Raw genomic sequence first — 26,713 nt, 5'->3', positions numbered from 1 at the left:
ATGGTCCTTGAAAATTATTCTTTAAAAAATCCACGTTTATTGATTTGATGGTCCTTTAAAAATATTCTTTAAAAAATCCACGTTTATTGACTGGATGGGGTTTGAAAAATATTCCTTAAAAAATCCACGTTTATTGACCGGATGGGGTTTGAAAAATATTCTTTAAAAAATCCACGTTTTTTGACCGGATGGTCTTTGAAAAATATTCTTTAAAAAATCCACGTTTATTGACCGGATAGTCTTTGAAAAATATTCTTTAAAAAATCCACGTTTTTTGACCGGATGGTCTTTGAAAAATATTCTTTAAAAAAATCCACGTTTATTGACCGGATAGTCTTTGAAAAATATTCTTTTAAAAAAAATCCACGTTTATTGACCGGATGATCTTTGAAATATATTCTTTAAAAAATCCACGTTTATTGCCGGATGGTCTTTGAAAAATATTCTTCAAAAAATCCACGTTTATTGACCGGATGGTCCTTGAAAAATATTCTTTAAGAAATCCACGTTTATTGACCGGATGGTCCTTGAAAAATATTCTTTAAAAAATCCACGTTTATTGTTGGGATGGTCCTTGAAAAATATTCTTTAAAAAAACTCATTTATAAGTCTGTGGATCTCTTAAAAATCCACGTTTATGGCCCACATTTGTCTGCCATCCTCATACAACAATGGATCATTATTTACTTACTGCAGCCTTTTGAAGGACAGTTGACTTTTCAATTGCTTGCCTTTTCCGCTTATTACGAATAATTTGTTTATATTTACGATTACACCCATAAATTTCTGGTAATTGGGATATTTCATATTATTCACAATTTGTTCAATTTAATAAAAATATTGTTACGTTATTAATTCATTTTGCATTACATTATATCTCTTATAACCCAGAAAATAAGAAGAAGCACTTAGCTGTTAAGTCAGACATTTGACAAAAGTGTAGCATACTTTTAGGCCGTTGAACTAAACAAGTAATCGAATCACTAATCGACTTATCGATAGTTGAATTCAGGTAGAAAAATAATTCAGTGTGAAAACAATAACAAAAACAAAGAGGGTAACAAAGGGAAGGAATAACATAATTGAAATCCTCTTGCTTGGACATTGAAGTGAAGCTGCTATTGAAGTTATCAGACCAAAAACACATTAAAGAGCTCAGCTGCCGCTGAAACGCAGAAAATGGTGACGTCAAAAGGTGGGTGTAAATCGAATCGAATTTCAAAAAAACTACCTTAAAAATGCAAATCCTTTTTCTTCCTAGCAGAAATCTGTCAAATTGGAAGGCCACATATAATGGATTTAAATGATGACTGCCTGGGCATGATTGTCAGGCGTCTGAATGTAATGCAACAATATCAAATATCCAAATTACACACACGCTTCAAACAAATTGTGAAATCCCAATGGCGTTGCAAATTAAATCATGTCGTCGTATATCCTGAGCTTTTGGAGAACATTGATGAGGCGACATTTGTGGGGTTTATGCAAGAAGTCGGCCCCCATATGCAGAGTTTGCTAATGCGTCATTGTGATATTAGATATTTACGCTTGCTATCGGATCAAATTTTCAATCGCGTAGAAACATTTGGCTGGATGGGTGAAGGAGGTAGTGGTGGTGGCGGAGAAGCTGGCGACAGCGGTGGAGAAGAATTGTCGGAATTTCAAGGTGATCGTGAAAAACAATTTCTTGATGAGGATCTCAATCTCCTAACCAGAGTGTTTCCCAAATTGCAAGTCCTAAAGCTGAGAGGTTGCCAAATTACGGGCAAATATTTGGCACAGTTCTCATCCTTGAAACATCTCTCCTTGGACGATTGTCAATGCCTAGAGTCGGACAACTTCCAGGAGGTGTTTCAAGAACTAAAACTACGGAAATTTGATATTATGGAAGACTGTGATGAAATAAACTGTTGTGATCTAATTGAGCTGAAAAAGTGCCCCACCCTGGAACACATTAAAATTGCCGATTATCATTTGTGTTTCGACACCGATATTATCAATGATATTTTACGCATGCCCAATCTCAAGAAGTTGTCCATATATTCCAAGAACTTTGTCTTCGATGTCCTTGAGAGAATATCACGTACGAATCTAAAACAAATCGTAGCCTTTAAATTCAATGGAGTATTGCATAATTTTGAACGTTTCTTTCGTGAACTGAATCACATGAGACATTTGAAAAAGTTATCCTTTTACGAATGTCGCGGCTATGACATTGAGGGTATACGTGATCATATGCTCGTCCAGATAAGTAAGCAGTTTGCAGATTTAGAGGAAATCCATTTATGTTCGTGTGATTTGGAAAGTGATCGTGGCGTCTTGAGTTTTGTCCAGAATTGCCATAAATTGAAGTTAATCAATTTGACCAGTTGCCGCAAGGGAATCAGTGAATCGGTTATATGGCGCTGCATGGAACTGATGAAGAAGCAGAAATGGCGTACCCACCATTTGGAAATGTGGCTCAAGGATGCATATATCGATAAGGCTATACTGGAGGTAGGTAGATGGGGGGCTTTTTCAAATTTCTCTACCAACATCACAGAATTGCTGACTATCAAGTGTTACTAAATTTGACTTTCCTGGAACATTTTTCGATTTCGAGATGTTTCCTAATTTTAAAAAAACTATTCTAGGACCAAGAAACTTTAGTTTTTCTTAGGATATTACTTTGAGGGACTAAAAACGGTGACAATACTTTACAACACAAAAAATAATTCCAGGAAAAATCCAGCAGATTCTTAAAGTATAGTTAAAAAAGAAGACATGTATAGGGTGAGATAAAAACCTGAAACGAAGTAAAACGCCATAATTTTTACATTTTTTTTAATTTTATTGAAAAAAATATCGGCAATTGCGTTAAATTTTAGAACAAGTTTAGATTTGTTCGAATTGGTCACTTTTGGCTCGAATTATGGCCTTCACACGGCAAATGAAACCGTCACACGCTGACCGAATGTTGTTTTGCGGTATTTTGCCCCTTTCCTGGCGAAGCGCTTGCTTAAGGTGATGGACACTGCGGTATTGTTTAGTGCCAACCTTGCTTTCCAAAATATCCAATTGGTATCCGGAGATTTTGGTGGCCATTGTGCGCTGGAAATGAAGCGAGGAACCTCATTTTGTAATAATTTTTGGGCAGCGCGGGCTGTGTGCGATTGTGATGAGTCCTGTTGGAATCTACAAGGTCTGCGGCCAAAATGTTTGCGTGCCCAAGGCTTTAATACACCCTCCAGAAAATATTCGCTATAATATTCGACATTTATTCTGATGCCACGGTCGATTAATATGAGCGGCGAGCGACCATCGGCTGTTTTGGCGGCCGACACACCATCACTATGGCCGGCGCTTGAGTTCTGGTGGCCAACCGAAGGTGCACATTTTCAGCTGTCCTCTTTGGCAAGTAAACACGATCATTTTGTTTGTTTACAAACTGCTGGACAACAAATGTTTTCTCATCGGAGAAAACCAAATTCGGCAGTTCACAACTTTCGGCCAACCGAAGCAACTCTTTAGCTCTTTTGTGTCTATTTTCTTTCCGATGCGGTGTAAGCTCTTGCACTTTTTGGAATTTCAAAGGCTTTACCCCAAATTTGGTATTGGTTTATTTCGAGATAGAGATACTACAGCTTAAGACAGAAAACCATCTGTGCAGGTCCCCGTTTTCGTATAGCCCCCATATAACGGTACCTCCCTATATTCGGTATTTTCATGATTTTAGCTACATTATTCACCGGCATTGTTTCAAATTTGGTATTTGAAGTTCGTAATGGGAACTACAGTCTGTGACAGAAAATTGTCTATGCAGGGCCAGGTCTTCGTACAGGTCCCATATATCAGTACCTCCCTTTATTCGGTATTTTGATGATTTTTGCGAAATTATTTACCGGAATTGTTTCAAATTTGGTATTTGAAGTTCCAAAGTTATAGTACAGCCTAAGACAGAAAATTTACTGTGCAGGTCCACGTCTTCGTATATTCACCATATAACGGTACCTCCCTATATTCGGTATTTTGAGGAGTTTAGGTACAAACCCCACCGAAATTGTTTAAGATGTCGTATTTGAAGTTCGTAATGGATGCTACAGCCTGTAAAAGAAAATTGTCTATGCAGTTCCAGGTCTTTGTATAGGCCTCATATATCAGTACCTCCCTATAATCGGTATTTTGACGAGTTTAGGTACATAACCCAACGAAATTGTTTGAGATGTCGTATTTGAAGTTCGTAATGGATGCTACAGCCTATGACAGAAAATTGTCTATGCTGGTACAGGTCTTCGCATAGCTCCTATATAACGGTACCTCCCTATATACGATATTTTGATGATTTTAGCTACGGTTTATTTCAAGTTTCGAATTTGAAAATGGTAATGGCTTATGACAAACAATGCCTATGTAGGTCCACGTCGTATAGACCCCAATATAACGGCAATATTTGGTATTTTTAAAATTTTAACAGAATTTTTTAGGGAAATTCGAGTAAAAAGGAAAGGATGGAAAAGCTGCATCAGAGAACTTAAAAACAGAAGAGTTAAAATCCAATTCAAATCCCTGATGATGACTATCGAAGATAGTCGAAATATCGGACAAATAAATTAATATATAAAAAAACAAATTCGTCTGTTTTTTAAATTCTGACCTCGAGCCAAACGAAAAACCAGAAGAAAATGGATTTTATTTTTTTAAAATTTTCAAATTTGTTCCAAATGGTGGAGGGTATTCAAAGATCGGCTCGGCCGAACTTACTGCTTTTTAACTTGTTTTTTGATCGGATTTTAAATTATTTCTTTTCCATTTAATTTCAGGATCCCCGTTACATGTACAACAATCGTTTCCTCAAACTGGACTTTAAACAATCTCTGCAAGACTCGAATCCTCCGGGAGTATTAAAATTTACCTTTTCAACCTAGTAGATAATATTTATTTAATAATAATACCCAGCATACATACATAGAAATATATGAACACCATGAACTACATACATATGTACATAATAAATACCAAAAAATAATGATTAACACAATAAGACAAATCTATCGAAAATAAAATCTAAATTTAATTACAATTAAATAAATAAAGAATGCCCAATTAAATGGAAACAAAAAATTGACATCCAACAATGGTTTCATTTTTTGGCTGGCTGGCTCGCTGGCTATGCCTTAAAGAATTTTCAATTCCAAACGTTTTAAATTACCGCCTCCAATGGCGAAAATATCACGACAATAGCGCACATGATAACCTTTCAATTCCAATTCTTGAATGTTGGGAAAACAATTTTGCAGTACCCGCAGCGCTTCGAGACCATAACGCAGCGTCTGATTACGATGCAGCTGAAACGGATCGATACACTTGAGAATGGTGACTTTTGGGAATCGCAGCGAAATTAATTGTTCAAAGCGTGGCTTCCTCAAATAATGCAGCGATAAGTCGACTGTGTGTTGGCTTATGATCTGCATGAATTCCATAAAATCGCTATCGCTTAGCACGGCGACCTGTTGATCTTCCACCTGGACTGTGTGCAAACAGGTCGTCGACCACAAATGCTCAACAATGAATTGGAAACGTGAATGCAGTTTCCACATAATGTACTGTTCCACAGTGTTCAGTTGCCGGCAAATCAATTCCAGGCAATCATCGTTGAGCAGGAGCAGGGAAGCTAATGCAAAGAAAAAAATGGTGATTAATTTAAAAATAATAAATCTGCGGGCGATGCTGTGGATGTCTGGCGTGAAAAAATAAACCTTGTGCTTTTGTTGTTGTTGCTGCTGCTGATGTTATGTCCTCATTTGATGTCGCTGAAGATGACATTCCGCGGTCGCTGGCGCCTTTCTGTTGGGTTTGTCTTTTCTCTTTTGCTTGAATTGGTTTCTTTCTTGATAAGAAGTTAGCAGCTAACGCTGTTTTTGTTTTGTTCGGCTAATTCGCATCCTCCCCAAGTGTTGCAGTGAAGTTGAGTTGTGTGTCCTCATTTGTTTTTATTGCTTGTCTCTTGTGTCAAACGGATGTGGCAGAGATGGTTTGGTTTGGTGGTGAAGCGCAAAATGGCAACGCGCTTTTTTTGTTGTTAGGCAAAAGGAATTGTAGAAAAAACGAAAAAAATAGTTCGGAGTTTAAAGACATTTGCGATTTTTATGTCCTTTAGTGTAAGAAAAGGATTTTTGGCCGAAGTCCCAGTGTAAAATGCTGAAATCGCTATGGATCTAAAATCGTTCCTGGACTATTTTTCACAGACTTTTATATTGATCCGAAGAAGATTGACATTAAAGAAAATTGTCAAGGTTGAAAGAGGTACATATTGGAATGTCTTCCATATTTTGGGTAAGGTTCTAGTTATATTTTCCAAAAATAAGTGATTGTAATTGGGTCATTTTGGTTCACATGGTGGAAAATATCATCTTTCAAAATATTGAATATCATAGCTTCCATTTAACCTCCTCCACGATTTTCTGTGACTAGGGATAGGTTTATGTAACGGCTATACAAAAACGTGGACCGATACTCATAATTTTTTGTTAGCAGCATTTCTACATAATACGAATTCGAAGTAGCACAATTTGGCAAAATTTAAAAAAAAATATGACTCAAACGTGAAAAACGCCTTACATCGGAGATTGCCCGTTTATAGGTAGCGGTCTCCAAAATGATAAATTTCTAGATATTTTTTTTTTTTGAGCTGAAATATTGAAAATCTCATATTATATGTAATGCATAAGCATTACATATACTCACAACAATTACTACTTTAGTCTTAAAACATTTAATGTAATTTTATAATCAAAGTTACCTTTGCCATTTCTTACTTAACGTCAATGAATATTGAAAATAAATGAATTCATTCTGTTGTACACACTTATTGGAAATATACGTTCTTATTTAACATGGTGTCAGGTGTACGTAAATTCTGAAAAAAATATCTTTTAAATAAAAACAAGTAAAAAAACATTAAGTTCGGCCGGCCAAACTTCTAATACCCTCCACCCTAGGGTAAAAGAACATTAGAAGAAATGTGGCAAAAAACATTAAAATGCCGAATATCGGGAGGTACCGTTATATGGGGGCCACACCAAAACGTGGACCTATAATTACAATGTTTCGCCACACGAACTAGGACCCATTATGACCCACAAATACCAACTTTTACACAAATCAGTGAAAAAATGTGGCATAAATCATCAAAATGCCGAATATCGGGAGGTACCGTTATATGGGGACTATACCAGAACGTGGACCTATACATGCAATGTTTTGCCACACGCTCAGGGACCCGTCATGACCTACAAATACCAATTTTCAGATAAATCCGTGAAAAAGTGTGGCATAAATCATCAAAATACCGGGACTATGCCAGAACGTGGACCGATATATCTCATTTTCAATACCAACCATCCTAGGGACAATACACACACTTGTGCCAAATTTCAAAGGTCTACGTCAAATAATGTGGGCTCTATCGTGATTTCAACAGACAGACGGACAGACAGACAGACAGACGGACATCGCTAAATCGATGATTATGCTGATTATGAATATATATACTTTATGGGGTCTACGACGAATATTTAGAGGTGTTACAAACGGAATGACAAAGTTAATATACCCTCCTACCCATGGTGGAGGGTATAAAAACAAAAGAATGGAGGAAAAGAATTCAAAGAACCAAACGTTTGCTGCCGCTTTATTAACGATGGATTTTAAAGCTTCAAATCTTGCAAAGGAGTGGAAGACATGGCTCAAAAAATTTAAAATATTTCTAAGAGCATCAAATCTTGAATCAGAGACTGATAAACGAAAAGTGGCATTGCTGTTACATCATCTTGGAAGTAAGTCGTTGGAGATCTTTAATTCTTTTGACGTGGATATTGATACCGTAAAGTATGAGGATCTAGTGCGAATGTTGGGGTCACATTTTACTCCAAAGGCAAATATTGTAATGGAGAGGCACAGATTCTTCACATGTAAACAACAAGATAGTCAAACAATGGATGAATATGCAACAATCCTGAAAAACATGAGTTTGAACTGCGAATTTGGAAATTTAAAAAATGATTTGGTTCGCGACATCTTTATATGTGGATTATCGCATAAGTTCTACAATATTAAAGAACGGCTTCTGACAGAGAACAAAATTAGTCTAGAAAAATCGATTGAAATAGCCAACAATATGGTGTTGGCCAAAGCAAATGTAACGACACTGCAAGAAGATGGATTAATGGAAGGTGCTGTTAATGTCATGAGAAAGACGAATTCAGGAGGAATTTACAGCTACAAACCGAAAAATGTCAAAAGTGAAAACGGATATTGTCAAAAATGCGGCCAGAATCATAAATACAAGTGCCCAGCTGAAGGGGCAAAATGTTACAAATGCAACAAATTGAATCATTTCGCGCGAATGTGCATGAACAAAAAAAAAATTGTCAAGCACATGCAGGCAGATGACGGAGAAGATGACGAAGGTGAAGATAATCAACGAGATTTTGATTTTTTTGTTGGAGTTTTAAACCAAAGAGGCAAACCATCGGCTGAATGGAACGTTGAGGTAATGTTGAACAATAAAAAGATACAATGTCAAATAGATACAGGTGCACAGGCGAATATAATGTCGGCAGACATGGCTGGAATGCTGAAAATCAAAGATAACCTGAAGAAAAGTGCTACTAGAATATGTACGTTTAGTGGAGAAAGAATACCAATCCTTGGAGTAGTTGATGTTAAGTTTTATTATAAAGAACAGGTATTTTATTCTAAATTTTATGTAGTCAATATATCCTGCAAGTGTATTATTGGTTTAGAGACCGCTACAGATATGGACTTGATTAGACAAGTTAATAATATTTCTATCACAAATAAATTAGTTGAAAAATATTCAGATGTTTTTCAAGGCCTTGGTCTTTTGCAAAAGGAATGCATTCTAAAACTAAGGGGTGGTATTGAGCCGGTGGTTGAACCACCTCGTAGAATTCCATTCAAAATGTATAAAAGTTTACAAGAGGAATTAGATCGTATGGTTAAAATGCGGGTAATAGCCCCAGTGAGTGAGCCAACGGAATGGGTGAGTTCAATAGTTCTAGTAAGCAAACCAAATGGCTCTATAAGACTTTGTTTGGACCCAAGACATTTAAATAAAGCAATATTGAGACCACATCATCCATTTCCCAATATAGAGGAATGTAAAGCAAAACTTAGTGGAGCAAAATTTTTTACAGCACTAGATGCCAAAATTGGTTTCTGGATGGTGCCATTAGACGACAAATCTTCTAAGCTTTGTGCATTTAATACACCTTTTGGACGTTATCGTTTCCTAGGATTGCTTTCGGGATTAATGCGGCCCCCGAAATATTTCATGCCGAAATGGTGAGACTATTTGGTGACATTCCTGGGTTGGTAATATATATTGACGATTTTTTAATATATTCATCAAATGTAGAAGAACATTTTAGAACTTTAGAGATGGTGTTAGAAAGAGCTAGGAAAGTGGGACTTAGATTTAATGAGTCAAAATGCAAGTTTTTGCAACATAAAATAAAGTTTTTGGGTCATAGTTTTGATAATTCAGGTGTCCGAGCCGATGACGAAAAGATTAGAGCAATAGTTAGTATGCCAAGGCCAGAAAATGTTAAAGATTTGCAGAGATTTTTGGGTATGGTTAATTACTTAGGTTCCTTTATAGAAAATCTTTCGTTGAAGAACAAGCATCTTAGGGAACTTTTACGAAATGACGTCTTATGGCATTGGTCAGATCATCATGAAAAAGAGTTTAACGATTTAAAAAACGAGATTACGAAAGCGCCGGTCCTTACTTATTTCAATCCCAATAAAGATTTAGTGCTATCGGTGGATGCTTCGAAATCGGCATTAGGCGCCACAATTATGCAGGAAGGAAGCATCTTTAACTGAGTGCCAACAAAATTATGCACAAATTGAAAAAGAGTTGTTCGCTATTTTATTTGGCTGTACAAAGTTTTATCAGTACTTTTATGGGAATAAGGTAATGGTAGAAACAGATCATAAGCCATTAGTGACATTATTTGATAAACCACTATTTAAAATTCCGCCAAGACTTCAACGTTTTATGCTTCGTTTACAATGTTATAATCTCGTAGTTAGGTATAAACCAGGAAGGGAATTGCAAATAGCGGATACACTATCAAGGGCTCCTCTAACAGATGTGGCAATGGCAGAAATTGATGAGGAAATATCACTTCACTGCAATTTTATATATTCTTCTCTAGAGAGTTCATTCGCAGATGTGGAAGCAGTGAAGGAAGAAAGTAAAAAGGACGAAACATTTTCAAAATTATTCAAATATGTTAAGGAAGGATGGCCTAATAGTAGAAAAAATTTGGACCAAGATGTTATGCCGTATTTTAAGATAAGGGATGAACTAACAATTCTAAACGATATTTTATTAAAAGACAATCAGGTTGTGATACCAAAGAATATGCGACGAAAGGTGTTGCAGGGGGTTCATGAAGGACATATGGGGGTATCAAGGTGTCAAAGTCTAGCGCGTCAGACCGTATATTGGCCAAACATGAATAGTGAAATTGAAAATCTTGTATCTAATTGTGAGGTGTGTTTGAAATACAAAAAATCGAATACTAGACCAGAGATTTTGCCACACGAAATTGTAGATATCCCATGGTATAAAGTGGGATGCGATCTTCTTGAATACAAAAACAGAATGTATATACTTGTTGTCGATTATTATTCAAAGTATATAGAAGTCGAATATCTTAATAATGGCTATAATAGTAAGAACGTGATTACTAAGTTAAAATCCTTATTTGCACGACATGGAATTCCTAACATCTTTGTGTCAGACAATGGTCCGCCTTTTAGTTCAAAGGAATTTAAAGTTTTTTGTCGCGAGTGGGAAATTGAACATGTCACATCAAGTCCATTTTTACCAAGATCTAATGGCTTAGCAGAACGGTCTGTGCAGACAGTCAAGAAAATGTTATTAAAATCGTCCGAGAGTAATTCTGATCCTTATGTTGCTTTATTGCACTACAGAACAATGCCAAAAGGTAATATGCCTAGTCCTTCTGAATTGCTTATGTCTAGGTCCTTACGCACTAAAATTCCATCAATGTTAATTCATCACGAGCCAAAAGTAGTTGACAAAAATGAATATGGGACAAAAATAGTGACAAACTTAAAGAAAACTTCAGAATACTATAATAAAAAGTCAAAGTTTTTAGAGCCAGTTGGTGAAGGCGATAAGGTCATGTTTAAGAAAACCCCATCCAGCTATTGGCAACCTGGGCAAATTATAGAAACGTGCAAAGAACCAAGGTCTTTTGTAGTTTTAGATGAGAATGGTTCTGTGTATAGGAGAAGTCGGGAGCACATCAGTAAGAGAGCTTTGGAGGAATCGAAAGAGCAAATAAATGTATGCAACGATAGATCAGTAACTAACGAAGTAGATACAAATCTAGTCCATGATGATATCAGTAGGGATGAACTTTTATTGGAAAATAATAATAGCAAAGAAAATGAGGAAACATATGTAACGAAAAGAGGTAGGGAGGTTAAGAAGCCAAAAAGGTTTAATGAAGAATACTAAATTTTATCATTAACATTAAATATAATATATTATGTTATATAATAATTGTTCATGTGTAAAAGGGAGATGTTGTATGTATATATTAATATTTGTAAGAGTATATGTAATGCTTATGCATCACAACAATTACTACTTAAGTCTTAAAACATTTAATGTAATTTTATAATCAAAGTTACCTTTGCCATTTCTTACTTAACGTCAATGAATATTGAAAATAAATGAATTCATTCTGTTGTACACACTTATTGGAAATATACGTTCTTATTTAACAGGTAATAGCTTATGACAAATACAATGCTTATGTAGGTCAACGTCGTATAGACCCCAATATAACGGTTATATGGGGTATTTTTAGGATTTTAACAGAACTTTTAAAGGATTTTATTTTTTGAAAATTGTCCAAATTCGTTCCAAATGCTGGAGGGCCTGGCCGAACTTACTGCTTTTTAACTTTTTATACCCTACACCACAAGGTGGTCAGGGTATTATGTATTTGTGCATTTGTTTGTAACAGGCAAAAGGAAACGAGATAGACCCATAGTTCCTTTTGATGATCTGCATAGAATCACATTGTGAGTCGATTTATGCATGTCCGTCCGTCCGTCCGTCTGTCCATGTATTTTTTTAAACAAAGTACAGGTCGCATTTATTGCCCGATCCAGATGAAATTTTGCACAGATCATTTGTTTGGCCCAAGGACGAACCCTATTGAAATTGGAAATAATTGGTAAAAATTTAGATATAGCTCCCATATATATCTTCGCCGATTGGCATTTATTTTGCCCCAAACGTGTAATGTTAGCCCGAATTGTATGGAATTTTGCATATACACCCAAATTAGGCCTGAAAATATGTATGCCAAATTTGATCGAAATCGGTTCAGATATTGCTATAGCTCCCATATATATTGTTCATCCGATTTCTAATTTTTGTCCACCGCCGCCGTAATATGCACTCTGCAACAACAATATTTGGGGAAATATATCAAATACAGCTCAGAAATACATTTGTTAAATTTTATCGAGATCGGTTCAGATTTGGATATAGCTCCCATATATATCTTTAACCGATTTCAAATTAATTTTGCACCAAATGGGCAATACAATTCCGAATTTAAAAGATACAAATGCTTCAGCATATTTAGTCCTTTGAACTTTAAATTATAATTATGATCATAGCGTGTATGATTGAATTCTCCCATAAAAACTTTTAATTGTTGTGTGGAGCTCTACTAAATTAGCAAAGTGGTGTAGGGTATCATAAAGTCGGCCCCGCCCGACTTTAAGACTTTTTTTACTGGTTTTTTTTTAAATATTATTGAATCAAAGCAAAAAATGTCGGAAATAGCATCAAATTTTAGAATAAGTTTAGATTTGTTCGAATTGGTCACCTTTGGAACGAATTATGGCCTTCAAATGGCCAATGAAAACGTCACACACTGCCCGAATGTTGCTCTGTGGTATTTTGATCCATTCCCGCCGAAGCGCTTGCTTAAGGTGATCGACACTTTAGTATTTTTTAGTGCCAACCTTGCTTTCTAAAATACTCCCGACACAATAGTCCAACGGATTGGAATCCGGAGATTTTGGTGGTCATGAAATCATGCGCTGGAAATGAAGCGAGGAACCTTATTTTGTAACCATTCTTGGGTGGGACGTGCTGAGTGCGATGGTGCTGAGTCCTGTTGAAATGTCCAAGGTCTTCGGCCAAAATGTTTTGCGTGCCCAAGGCTTTAATACACTCTCCAGAATATTTTCGCAATAATATTCGGCATTTATTCTGTCGGTGACCGTGAGATTAAATACGAGCGGAGAGCGATTATCGGCTGTTATGGCGGCCCACATTGGTGCACATTTCAGCAAGTAAACACGATCATTTTGTTTGTTTACAACAAACTGCTGGACAACGAATGGTTTCTCATCGGAGAAAACCAAATTCGCCAGTTCATCACTTCCGGCCAAGCGAAGCAACTTTTTGGCTCTTTTGAGTCTATTTTCTTTCGGTTGCGGTGTAAGTTCTTGCACTTTTTGAAATGTCAATGGTTTTACCCCGAGCTCATTTTTCAATATTTGCCGAATGGAATATTGCGATATGTTCAGCTCACGAGCCATTTTTCGGCCACTGCGACGCGGGTTTCGATCAAGTCGCTTCTTTAATTTTCGAGCCAATTCTGCGGATGTTGCTGTTTTCTTCCGTCCACTTCCTTGACGTCGGGCTACACTACCAGAATCACGTAAACGAGCGATGGTACGAAACAAAAAAGATTTGCTCACATTTAAATGCTGGAGTGCTCTAACGATAGCCACTTATGGTATAAAGATATTTGGCTGGAAACCATAAGTGGCTATCGTTAGAGCAAATCACACTATCACGCTTGAATTCCATCACGAATACATTTTTTCTGGAAAATTCTCACCAAAATGTTTTTGTACGCTTGTAAAGAATATAACGAGCTGTTACTGGAAAAATTTTAACAGCTGTATGACGAGTGGCTTAGACATGAGAGCAGTCTGAACTTGGTTGCTGTTTTTTCATCTCGCCCTGTATATTTCTAGCTCTTTGGCAACGATGATGCAAATATTTTTTTGATACATACATAGAGATTCCGTTTCCGAAGAGTAATTTTGTCTTTGACGTAATCTTTCCAACATGATGCTATGTAGGAGAATTTTGCATAAACTCCCGCATGTAGTATGACTTAACCCACAAATGTATTGTTAAAAAATATGAATTCCTGGCGTTTAGGTTATTTTTAGACTTTTGATGTCTTCTGGGGCCTATAGTAGTCATTTCATGACCAATAAATATGCAGAATACTTGGACTTGTAACGATCGAATTTTAAGGATGTTTTTAACCATATTTTAAAAAAAGACCCTTTTGGCAAATCGTCTGAGGGTAAAAGTTTGAAAACAAAATAATCCTCGTATTATTATATGTAATATTGCCTCAGACCCTATACACCTAAAGTGTACGGATTCTAAGGAATCTTAATTCGAAAATTTCCAAAAAAAAAAATGTGGAAGGAGGAGGAATTTAGCCTCTTCATTTAGATACTTGGCGATGTAAATTCTGAAAACGCCGATATACGTGTATTCAATTTTTAATAATAATTTATTCGACTTTTTCCTGCATATATATATATATATATATATATATATATATATATATATATATATATATATATATATATATATATATATATATATTATAGATACGACTTGTTTCCTATATTTATTAACTTCCGACTTGTTTCCTATATTTTAATTTCGCATTTTACTTTCCTTGATATATTCCATCGATCATTATTTTGGGCGCCAAAATAAGATTTTTAACTTATTTTAACTGGAAATACCTAAATCCAACATTCCTTCACGTTTAGATTACATTGATCCCATTTGTACTGATACAGTGACCCGAATTCAATAATTTTTAAATATTCTTTAAATAATTTTTTTTTGGCAATGCAGGAATTTCAATGACGTGAAAAAATTCGATTATTTTTAAAAACGAAAGTTATGAGGCGTTTTCATTAGTGCCGGCTAAAGATGTTGACGATATGTTACAGTTAACTCTGTCTAATTGCAAATTGAAAAAAAAAAATATTTGAAAAAATAAAAAATCAAATTTTCCTTTTAAATTCTACAGGTAATTATAGACAATAAATATTAATCTTTTAAAAATTCCTCACCAATTAATGTCGCTGCTACTACCGACACCATCCATCATATAAATAAATGCCTTTTTTCAAGTTGAATAACCGTCATCGTTGTGATAATACTGCAATATCAACCGAAACAGGCAGATCGCATGATCCATTCACACGGACCACAACTTTTTCATTTGTGATAAGTGAGTTGGGTCAGAGAAGGCAAACAAAGTATTGGCAAGGGTTGCCATTGCAGATATAGCATGACTAAAGAGGTCTTCTACATAAAAGGGAATATAAAAGTTGTTTAGCAGAACCAGCTTGAATACCGTTCCCGTAAACGAAAACCTATCGAAACTTACCGGACAAATGAAGTAAGCACACAGGTATATGGTGTTATTATACCCTCAGCCATACGATCAGAGAGGGTATATATCATTTGATACGTCCAAAACGTTCCTAATCGAAATAACGGTTTTAGACCCCAGGTATTTTTGGACAAATCCGTTTCAGGACATATGGAGTCGATTTACCGATGTCCGTCCGTCTGTCTGTCTCCCTGTCTGGCTAATGCGCACTATAACTCTCCGATTTGGTCCAAACTTGGTATATCGCAATATTTTTGTCAAACTTAGATCGAGTTCGGTGATGGGCAATATCGGCGCACTCCTTCGAGTACCACCTCAGGTCGAATTTTCAAAAAAAAAAAATTTTTACTGCTCAGAAAGAGAAAGGATAATCCGATTTTGCTTCAACTTTACACATCCTAATACTTGCATCAGTGCTAGGTCAGGTGCGAAAATGGACAATATCGGTCCTCAACTTCAGGTAACTCCCTTACAAATGGACAAATTTTTGAATATCTATGAAGCGCATAAGACGCGAAATTAACATCCGATACCATTCAGACTTTACAAATCTCAATATTGCCATCAACACAAGATCTGTTATAAAGATGGTAGAGATCGGACTATTCCATTTGGAATCTCCCCCAACAAAGGGTTTTGATTAACCAAAATGATTATAAAATCCAAAATAAGCATCCAGTTCTCTTCATATTTCACACATCACAATATTTTTATTTACCCAAAGTCTGGTGTAAAGAGGGGATATATCAGTCCTCTCCTTCTGAGGTACCAGAATGAGGTACCCAAAAAAGTTTCAAAATTTTCAATATCCGTAAACCACATAAAATGCGAAATTAATATTTCTATCAACACAAGATCAGTTGTAAAGATGGTAGAGATCGGAGTATTCCTTCCCCAGAAAGGGTCAACGGGTTTTGATTAACCAAAACGATTATAAAATCCGAAATAAGCATATGGTTCTCTTCATATTTCACACATCATTATATTTTTATTAACCCAAAGTCTGATGTAAAGACGGGATATATAGGTTCATTCCTTCTGGTACCTCCCCCAAAAGGGGTCAATATTTTGAATATCCGTAAGGCTCATAAAATGTGAAATTATCATCCGATTCCATTCGGACTTTGTACAAGGCCATTCCTTCGGAACCTACTCTAAAGAGGGTCAACAATTTGAACAACCATAAGTCAAAATATATATAAATAACAGAAAATTGGCTGCTTCTTAGTGCTTCTAGTCCGAATTTCCAAAATCTCACCCCTATCCACCAACATTGACCCACATGCAAAAAAAAATCAAGATTCTACCTTCACGCGTTTCTTGTTAGCGTTGATGAATCTGTCAGACAGTTAGTAAATTAGTCAATAACTCAACTCATTTGTTAGAATAGCTGTATTTTACTTACCGACAGAAGACCTGTAGAAGGTCTTCCTTATACAAAATATATGTAGACGATCTTTCATAGACATAGGGCATTTAGCCGGTCTTTTATGGACAGAATACAATTTAAAATAACTTCTAGGGATTGAAAACATCTAAGAGGTCTTTTAGCGACAGGAGATCTCATTAAGGACTTCTATGAAACGTCTACTGAAGATAAAACGGAATCGTGAAAGAACATCTCTAACTTATAAACAAAAGAAAGGACCTGCTGTTGAAAAAATACCTACAAAAAGCCTGCTGGCTTCAGACGACTTCTAAACGGCCTTCGAAAGTTTGTAGACCTTTAGAAGATCTTACCATAAGACAACAAGTGTCTAAAAGATCTTCTAGAGACAGAATATACCTAAAATGTCCCCTGAAGGCAAAATATCTTTAAAAGTTCTTAAGGAGGCAGAATACCTCTTAAAGGTCTTCACTGAAGATAAGTCTCTAAATGGTCTTAAAAGACTAAAGAGACATCTTAAAGGTCACCTAGTCTACAAGGTATTCTGGTAACATAATATTTCTAAAATGTCCTCTAGAGATAGAGGTCATTTAAAAGCAAAAAATGGAGAGTAAGAATATACCTAAAAAGTCCCCTGGAGGCAAAATATCTTTAAAGGGTCTTACAGAGGCAGAATACCCCTATAATGTCTTCAATGAAAATAATTCTCTAAATGCTCTTAAAAGAATGAAGACATCTAAAAGGTCATCTAGTCTTATCAAAGAGTTATACTGGTAATATAATATCTCTAAAAGGTCCTCCAGAGGCAGAGGACATTAAAAAACATGGAGATAGAATATCTTTAAAATTTTTTCAATGAAAAGACGTCCTTCTAAAGTTCAAAAAGAGTCTGAAAGGCGTCTAAAAGGTCTTCCAGAGAAAGAAGACCTGTAAAAGGTGTTTTGCAGAACAATAATTTTAAAAGATCTTCAAGAGGTTGAAAAAATCTTAACTGCCTTCGAAAGGGTTTTTAAAATGCCTTCTAAATACAGAAGCCCTCTAATGGGTATTATTTTAAGGTCAAAACAACTTTAAATCTTATTTTGAAACAATTGTTTTAAAATATCTGCTAGAGAGCCCAGAAAAGGTCCTTTAGAAACATAGATTCTATGAACAGACGACTTCTAAAGAGATTTTTTTTTTGAAACTTAAGAACTTTCAAAGGTCTTCTAAATACAGAAGGCCTTTAAGAGTTCTTCTATGGACGAAAGACAAACCCATAATGATACAACATTTCTGGTCGGCTTTTTACTTTTTTCCTCAAATCTGCAACGCTGGCTTTTCGAATCAAGTGATAAAACTCAATGTTCTGAGAATAACTTGAAATGGAACAAAACATGCCAGTGACGTACGGTTATCATTATAGGAAGAGAGCCAGGCTTTGTTGTGTGCATGAATGAGATGCGATAAAGAGAGCGAAGAAAAAAGTCGAAAAAAAAACAGCTGAGGTAAACCAGCAGCATTCAATGGAACTGTGTTTTCTTGACAGCCTACAATTGATAGTCGCAGCATCCGCCGCAGCTACAACCCGTCCTAGCGTTCGTTCGTTCGTACGTTTATCGTCTGTATTAAGAAAATCGTTTTTCAATACCAGACAGAATAATATTGAAACAGTGCTAAAGTAAATGATAAAAAAAATAAATCGAAAGTTTAGTTAAACCGTTAATAGTAGAAACACCGAACCCAGCAAAAAAAAAAAAAACAGTGAGTACGGCGAGAGATAAAGAGTGTGTTTGTTGTGCATATTAAGGGAGAGAGAGTGTAGAGAGAGTGCAATCCGCCGTGTATGCGACGGAGGCTGGAATGTTTGTTGGTAAGTACGAGCCTACAACAAGCTGGCAGTCAAGCTGACTGCCTGCCTGCCTGCCTGGCTGGCTGCTGTTTCGTATGTTTGTTGGGTAAGTAAGTGCAAGTCCACTTGTTCTTAGTCTCTGTTCTACACTCGGTTCTACGCTTCGTCGTCTTAAGCTTGTTCTTCCTTTTCTTAATAGCCAGTCAGCGAGCAGCCTGGCTCAGCGTTTGTTTGTTTTTTTTTTTCGGCCGATCTATAAATGCAATCGCTTGTACAGGAACACATTTCAGTCGTTAATAGTCAATAGTCCAAGTCGAATATCATCATCGTCCTCAGGGGTTCGACTTGAATGGCTTTTTGTGTCGCAGAGTGGATTTGAAAATAAAAAAAAGAAATTTAAAAACGATTCTGAAATAGGCACATGAAACGGGTTATATATTAGCGTCAAAGAATACATTTGAGATTGAACTGGAATATAAATATTAAATGAATCAATTTATAGAAGAAAAAAAAAAAAAAACAACAACAACAATTTCAAAATAAATATAAGAAACAAAGATAACAATAAAAGAAAGAAAGTAAATTCCTCAATAAAAAAATTCTGTAAGTTTGAAAAAAAAATATCTAAAAAGAATAAAAATATTGAAAAAGAAAACTAAATATTTTAAAGTTTCGGGTTTCAAATAATTAATTTAATAATTCTTAAATTAAAAATAATCAGTAATACCTTATTAATTAATCACAAATTCCTCAGAAAAGTGCAAAAAATATTTCTATTTTCAGTTTTTCAAACATCTGTCACATTGGATTTAAATTTCCTTACCTAAAAATAAATGAAAAAAAAAAAAATCAAAATAAATTAATTAATTTGTTGAAACAAATATTTTTTTTTGTTTTCAATGTGATTAAAAAATTGTAAATTCGAAAGAAATCGCAAGTGATTCAATATTTTTAATATTGTGCTTTTCCAGAAGCATGTAAGTATATGAGTCTGAAAAAAAAAAAACAAAGAACCTTACGAATCTGTAATCACACGGAGAATGGAATTGAAAATTACAGATACTGAGAATAACGAAAGAATGAAGAAATTTCAAAGAGGGCAATCAATTTTTGGGATCATTTGATTTTTACACCACACTGTGGTCAGGGTGTTATGTCTTTGTGCATTTGTTTGTAACATAGAGAAGGCAGCGAGTTAGACCCACAGTTCCTTTTGATGATCTGCATAGAATGACATTTTGAGGCGATTTATGCCTGTCCGTCCGTCTGTCCATGTATTTTTGTAAACGCAGTACAGGTCGTATTTATTGTCTGATCGAGATGATATTTTTATACCCACCATAGTATGGAGGATATATCAAGTTTGTCATTACGTTTGTAACACCTCGAAATATACATTTTAGACCCCACAAGGTACATATATTCTTGATCAGCATAAAATTCTATGTCTATTTAGCAATGTCTGTCCGTCTATCCGACTGTGGAAATCGCTCTAGCTTCCAAACGTAATAAAGTAAGTTGATAAGATTTACTCAAATATATATTATGTCTGCAGGACTTTTGGTACTGAAAATGGTCCATGTAGGTCCACGTCTTCGTATAGCTCCCATATAACGGTACCTCCCGACATGCAGTATTTTGCGACATTATTTACTAGAATTGGTTCAAAATTGATATTTGAAGTTCGTAATGGATACTACAGCGTAAGACAGAAAATGGACCATGTAGGTCCACGTCTCGTGGAATTGTTTCAAATTAAGTATTTGAAGTTCGTAATAGATACTACAGCGTAAGACAGAAAATGGACCATGTAGATCCACGTCTTCGTATAGCCTCCATATCACGGTACCTCCCGATATTTGGTATTTTGATGATTTTAGCGATATTATTTACCGGAATAGTTTCAAATTTGGTATTAGAAGTTCGTAATGAATACAACAGCCTATGAAAGGCAGGTCCACGTCTTCTTATAGCCCCCATATAACCGTACCTCCACATATTCGGTATTTTGATGACTTTAGCAATATTATTTACCGGAATTGTACCAAATTTGTTATTTGAAGTTCGTAATGGATACTACAGCCTATGACAGAAAATTGTCTGTGCAAGTCCACGTCTTCGTATAGCCCCCATATAACGGTACCTCCCGATAGTCGATATTTTGATGTTTTTAGCGACATTTTTTACCGGAATTGTTTCAAATTTCGCATTTGAAGGTCGTAGTGGATTCTACGGCCTATGCCAGAAAATTGCCTATGCAGGTCCACGTTTTATAACCCCTATGGTACCTCCCTATATTCGGTATTCTGATGATTTTAGCTACATTATAAACAGATATTTTTCAATTTTCGCATTTGAATATTCCAATAGCTTATGACAAAAGTTGCCTATGCAGGTTCACGTCATCGTATTGACCATAATATACGGCTATATTCGGTATTTTTAAGATTTTAACAGAATTTTAACGGATTTTATTGTTTTAAAAATTGCCAAATTTGTACCAAATGGTGGAGGGTATTCAAAGTTCGGCACGGCGGAACTTACAGTTTTTTTAACTTGTTTCACATATCGTTTGTTTGGCCCAAGGACGAATCCTATTGAAATTGAAGATAATCGGTCAAAATTTAGATCCGACTTTTTTTTCGACTGCACCAAACGTGTAATATTAGGCCAAATTGGCACATACTTCCAACTTAGGCCTGAAAATAAGTATGCCAAATTTCATCGATATAGCTATAGCTCCCATATATATTGTTCATCCGATTTTTTAGTTTTGTGCTCCGCAGCCGTTATATGCACTCTGTAACAACAATATTTGGGGAAATATATCAAATAAAGCTCAGAAATACCGTTGCTAATTTTAATCGAGATCGGTTCAGATTTGGATATAGCTTCCATATAAAACTTCGTCAGATTTGCCCATTATTGGGTGAGATAAAAAAACTGCAACAAAGTCAAACGACATAACTTTTACATTTTTTTTTTTAATTTTATTGAATGAATGCAAAAAATGTCGGAAATAGAATCAAATTTTAGAATGCGTTTAGATTTGTTCGAATTGGTCACCTTTGGCACGAATTATGGCCTTTAAACGGCCAATGAAACTATCACACGCTGCTCGAATGTTGCTCTGCGGTATTTTGGCCCATTCTCGACGAAGCGCTTGCTTGAGATGATCGTTACTTTGGTATTTTTTAGTGCCAACTTTGCTTTCCAAAATACTCCAGATACAATAGTCCAACGGATTGGTATCCGGAGATTTCGGTGGCCGAAATTCGGCAGTTCACCACTTTCGACCAAGCGAAGCAACTTTTTAGCCCTTTTGAGTCTATTTTCTTTCTGTTGCGGTGTAAATTCTTGCACTTTTTGGCATATCTATGGGTAAAGCCATTTTTCAATATTTACCGAGTGGAATATTACGATATGTTCAGCTCACGAGCCATTTTTCGGCCACTGTGACGTGGGTTTCGATCAAGTCGCTTTTTTTTACTTTTCGAACCATTTCTGCTGATGTGGCTGTTTTCTTCCGTCCACTTCCTTGATGTCGGGCTACGCTACCAGCATCACGGTAACGAGCGTTGGTACGAGACACAAAAGATTTATTCACAACATTTAAATTCTGGAGTGCTCTAACGATAGCCACTTGTGGTTTTCCAGCCAAATATAAAGAAATCACGCTTGAATTCCATCACTAATAACTTTTTTCTGGAAAATTCTCACCAAAATGGTTTTGTACGCTTGTAAACAATATAATGAGCTGTTACTGGAATAATTTTAACAGCTATCGGACGTGTGGCTTTGAACTGACAGCAGTCTGAAGTTGGTTGCAGTTTTTTCATCTCACCCTGTATATATCTTCGTCCGAGTTGCTTTTAATGTGCAGTAGGACAGTAGGACACTAACATCACATTTTAATTTAATTTAATTATTTAATTATCGACATTTCGGGGTCTTCAGCATGTTTTTTCATTTAGTTTTTTTATGGGGGTATTTTGAAATGACTATAACCGTTTAATTATTGATATATCTGTATTTTCATGCAAATGTATTTTTTATAATCCAAGATCTTGTGTGAAGATGGAATATATCGGTCCACTCCTCCTGGTACCTCCCCCACAAGGAGTAAAAGTTTGAATATCCATAAAGCTCATAAAACGTGAAATTAACATTCGGTCTTAGCACATCTCAATATTTCCATCAATACAATATCTGTTATAAACATGGTAGAGATCGGACCTTTGTTTTGGTACCTCCCCCACAAAGGGCCAAAATTTTGAATAAGAAATCTGATAATAGAATCCGAAATAAGCATCCGGTTCTCTACAAATATAAAAAAGATCCGCTGTGAAAATGGGATATATTGACGCCCTCCTTCTGGTACTTCCCCACAAAGGGTTCAAAATTTTGAAAAACAAAACGCTCATAAAGCGCGAAATAAGCATCCAACCGTTTTCAAATTTCACACATCCAGGCATTTTTGCTAACGAAAAGTTTGTCGTGAGGATGAAAAATATCTGCCAACCCATTCTGGTACCTCTCCCACATAGAGTCACAATTTCCAATACTTATATCTGTCATAATTTGCGAAACAAGTCGGCGATTCTTTACAACTTGCTATATGTAAATATTTCTCTTAGCCAGAAATCTGAGATGAATATTTAATCAAACGGAATTTATGATTTCGCATAACATTGAATATAAATGTTCGATATCCTTCAAATCATGCACATACCAATATTTTATCTGTATTAAATGAAGTATGAAAATGGAATTTTCGGTTAGCTATATCTGTTACCTCACGCATATTTCCACATTTTCCAAAAATTGATAGAAAGTATAGGAAGTATTCGATATAGTCCTAATCTGGCACTTTGTAATATTTATGTCAGTCTAATGTCAGATATAAATTAGATAATATTGGCCAAATTCTTCGGAACCTCCCCCATAAAGGGTCAACTGTGTGAATAATAATAACTTAATGCTGGGAGTATACATCTGACTGATACTATATTACTTGTTTTGTATAAAAATAAGAAAATAAGTATGAGTAATTCCATTTCCATTCCCCTTACCCCTCTCCCCTACATACCAAAATTTGCCGTAAGAAAACTTTCCTAACATAAGTTCGGACAAAATATAAATTTTAGACCCCATAAAGTATACATATAATCTTGATCAGCATAACAATCTATGTCGATTTAGCGATGTCCGTCCGTCTGTAAAAATCTTTCTACCTTTCGAACGAAACGAAGTAGGTTGATAAATTGTTACTCAAATCAATTTTTAATCCGTACAACTTTTGGTACTGAATATGGGCCACCTTTTGGATTTAAGGCCGTTTGGTTGTTTTAGTCTCAAAGTTTACTGAAAGTTGGCAGTTTGTGTTTGCATTATGTATGAAACATTGTGGCATAGAACTGTCCATATAGGTCCAAATTTGTTGTAGTTTCCATATAATTGTACATCTAGATATTCGATAGTTTTAGGATTTCTGTCACACTTTTAGTCAGGATTTTTTAGAATTTGAAATTAAGAGTTGGTTATGGGTACTACTTCCTGTGACAAAAAATTGCCTATAGGAATAAGAATAAGAAGAATAATTTCAGAGGGACTTTTAGACCAATAATCGTGGACTTTAAAGAACCTTTTCTGAAGGACTAATTGTGGTTTTTTAGCATATTTTCTGAAGAACCCTTGGGGCATAAATCTTGGATTTTTAAGAATTTTTCTGAAGCACCTGTAAGGCAATAGTCGGAAACTTTCTATGAATATTTTCTGAAAACTCATTATAACAACAATCGAGATTATTTCTAGAATATCTTCTAAAGAATCTTTAAGTCAATAATCGTAGCTTCTTTAAAAATATTTTCTGAGGGGCTTTTGGGCCAAAAATCGTCGTTTTTTGAAGAATATTTCGTGAAGGACCTACGGGCCAATAATGCTGGGTTTTAAGAATATTTTTGAAGGGTCTTTCCGCCATAATCGTGGATTGTTTTAGAATATTTTAAGTGGGGCTTTAAAGAACATTTTCTGAAGGACTTATTATGGGATTTTAAGGATATATTCTGAGGAGATTATTTTCGAGGATTTTTAAAGAATATTAGTTAAAGAATCTTCAAGCCAATAATCTTTGATTTCCTTAGAATATTTTCTGCAGGACCCTTTGTCGAATTATTGTGGATTTTTCAGGAATATTTCTGAATCTTCGAGGATTTTTAAATAATATTAGTTAAAGGATATTTAAGCCACTAATCGTTGATTTCCTTACAATATTTTCTGCAGGATCATTAGTCGAATTATTGTGGATTTTTTAGGAATATTTCTGAAAGATTACTTATCCAATAATCATGGATTTTTTTTTTTGTTTTTTGAAGGTCTTCGTATAGCCCGCCATATAACGGTACCTCCCAATATTCGGTATTTTGAGGATCTTAGGTACCCACATTTTTCAACAGAATTATCTTAAACTTCTCTGGTAAATAATTGGAGCATTTAGATGTAACATTTGATACTCGGTTATTTTCCAACAGATTTCTTTTATTTTGCAAATTTATTTAAATCGGTGTTATAAATTCGGCTCGACCGAAATTGATGAAAGAAAGTTTAGCCGTAAGCTTGGTGTGTTACTACTATTTAATAGTTCTCCATGAGGACTTTATTAAGAAATTACTGCCTGTGTGTCTCAAAAAATTTTTATTGAGGTTCCTATGAGCTTATCACTCACGCATGCCATTTTAAGAACTCAATATTTTCCTCAACAGTGTAATATACTCTCTCCATATCCTGACATATGTAAGGGTTTACACTAATTTGTCTTCTACAAATAATATCTTATTATGGTCAGCATTTCTTAAAAAATCCATTCGCCTATTCCCCTTCTGCTTATGTATACTTCAAAAGGTGTGACAAAAATCACCGGAAAGGAAAAATAACCTTTAGACGCTACCACAAAATACAAAAAAACTAACTATGAACTGGCTAAAATTTAGATTTGCAAAGAGATTGCAAGAATTTGACAATTTATTTAAAATTTATGGTCCAATAATTTATGTTTGTACTTTACACTTTAGCTTCTACATAATATCATACACGAATCTCCAAAGAAAGACATTACTCTTCAAGGTGTAAGACATTCCCCTCACACACAGTTGATGACCGGCAACCGGCATGAAAAGTCATAATGTTATCTAAAATTTCGTAAATGTTTTCTTAGAATACATTAACAAAAAAATTGCGAATTGTATTTGATTTACCTTGATTTCTTGTTTCAAAATTACGTTTAGAAACGTGAGTGTGATTTACAAAAAAAATCCCGGGAATCACCAACAAACAGCTGAAGTTTCATGCCACATTTGGCCATTGACAACAAAACGTCATCACCTAAACATAATTGAATTAGGAAAGAGGCAGTCCATTTTTTTGTTGTTTGATCGAACATCAATCAATGCCAGCGAAATATTTGCACGTTGTTTGATCGTTAATTTCCTCAATTACACTGTGTAACTGAATTTTTAATTTATTTTATTTAGCTGTGATAACTGAGTGGCTGATCTAGAATAAAGGCCCAGACGAAGCGGCTGAAGCAAGAATCTTAAAAATTTGCACAAGGGCCAGTCTTGGTGCGTAGGCGTGTGATAAGGCGGGGTTTTTGGAAATTCGTAGTAAAAGGGTACGAAGTGCAGTAAAATGTACTAAAAAGGGAATACTTTGTTTTGGACAAACGCAATGAGCTAGAATTAAAATTTGGAATGAGAGCCACTGATGGAGTGCAAGATAGATGTACCAAAGCGTGTTTGGAAATTCGAACTTAAAGGTTATGAAAAGTTCTAAAATGGTGGTATAGCTAAAAGCTAGACATTTGGTATGAGAATCGAGGTTGAAAAATAATTTTGATACATGAATGGGGTTTTGGAAATGTGT

At 35.4% G+C, this 26,713-nt stretch overlaps 3 protein-coding genes across 7 annotated transcripts in view; 2 read left to right on the top strand and 1 right to left on the bottom strand.

The window, feature by feature from the left end:
• The first annotated feature begins 1,020 nt into the window (after positions 1-1,020).
• On the top strand, positions 1,021-4,948 carry LOC101897533 (F-box/LRR-repeat protein 7). Of its 2 annotated transcripts, none has more exons than XM_005190187.4 (3): positions 1,021-1,195; positions 1,262-2,496; positions 4,800-4,948. In XM_005190187.4, the coding sequence occupies exons 1-3, from the start codon at positions 1,180-1,182 to the stop codon at positions 4,902-4,904; spliced, it is 1,356 nt and encodes a 451-aa protein (XP_005190244.2). In that variant the 5' UTR covers positions 1,021-1,179; the 3' UTR covers positions 4,905-4,948. The 2 variants fall into 2 exon arrangements, with proteins under 2 accessions (XP_005190244.2, XP_005190246.2); XM_005190189.4 differs by having other exon boundaries at positions 1,022-1,195; positions 1,265-2,496.
• A 145-nt stretch (positions 4,949-5,093) lies between these two features.
• On the bottom strand, positions 5,094-5,987 carry LOC131801971 (uncharacterized). Its single transcript, XM_059121160.1, has 2 exons — positions 5,736-5,987; positions 5,094-5,650 (listed from the first exon to the last, which is right to left on the bottom strand). The coding sequence occupies exons 1-2, from the start codon at positions 5,800-5,802 to the stop codon at positions 5,154-5,156; spliced, it is 564 nt and encodes a 187-aa protein (XP_058977143.1). The 5' UTR covers positions 5,803-5,987; the 3' UTR covers positions 5,094-5,153.
• Positions 5,988-6,171: 184 nt separating this feature from the next.
• Positions 6,172-26,713, top strand: part of LOC101900879 (protein peste-like) — a 63,884-nt gene continuing 43,342 nt past the window's right edge. The window contains exon 1 of one of the 4 annotated variants that reach the window (XM_059121157.1): positions 6,172-6,312. The gene's annotated coding sequence lies outside the window, so the exon portion shown is untranslated. Of the gene's footprint in view, positions 6,313-18,480; positions 18,815-19,068; positions 19,397-19,635; positions 19,771-26,713 lie in introns of those variants that run through there. The other 3 variants (XM_059121155.1, XM_059121154.1, XM_059121156.1) reach the window with 3 other exon arrangements.

This window comes from Musca domestica, unplaced genomic scaffold (assembly GCF_030504385.1).
Source record: "Musca domestica strain aabys unplaced genomic scaffold, Musca_domestica.polishedcontigs.V.1.1 19, whole genome shotgun sequence".
Classification (NCBI taxonomy): Eukaryota; Metazoa; Arthropoda; class Insecta; order Diptera; family Muscidae; genus Musca; species Musca domestica.
The sequence above is the reverse complement of the archived record's forward strand: the minus strand, read 5'-3'. Positions and strand labels throughout refer to the sequence as shown.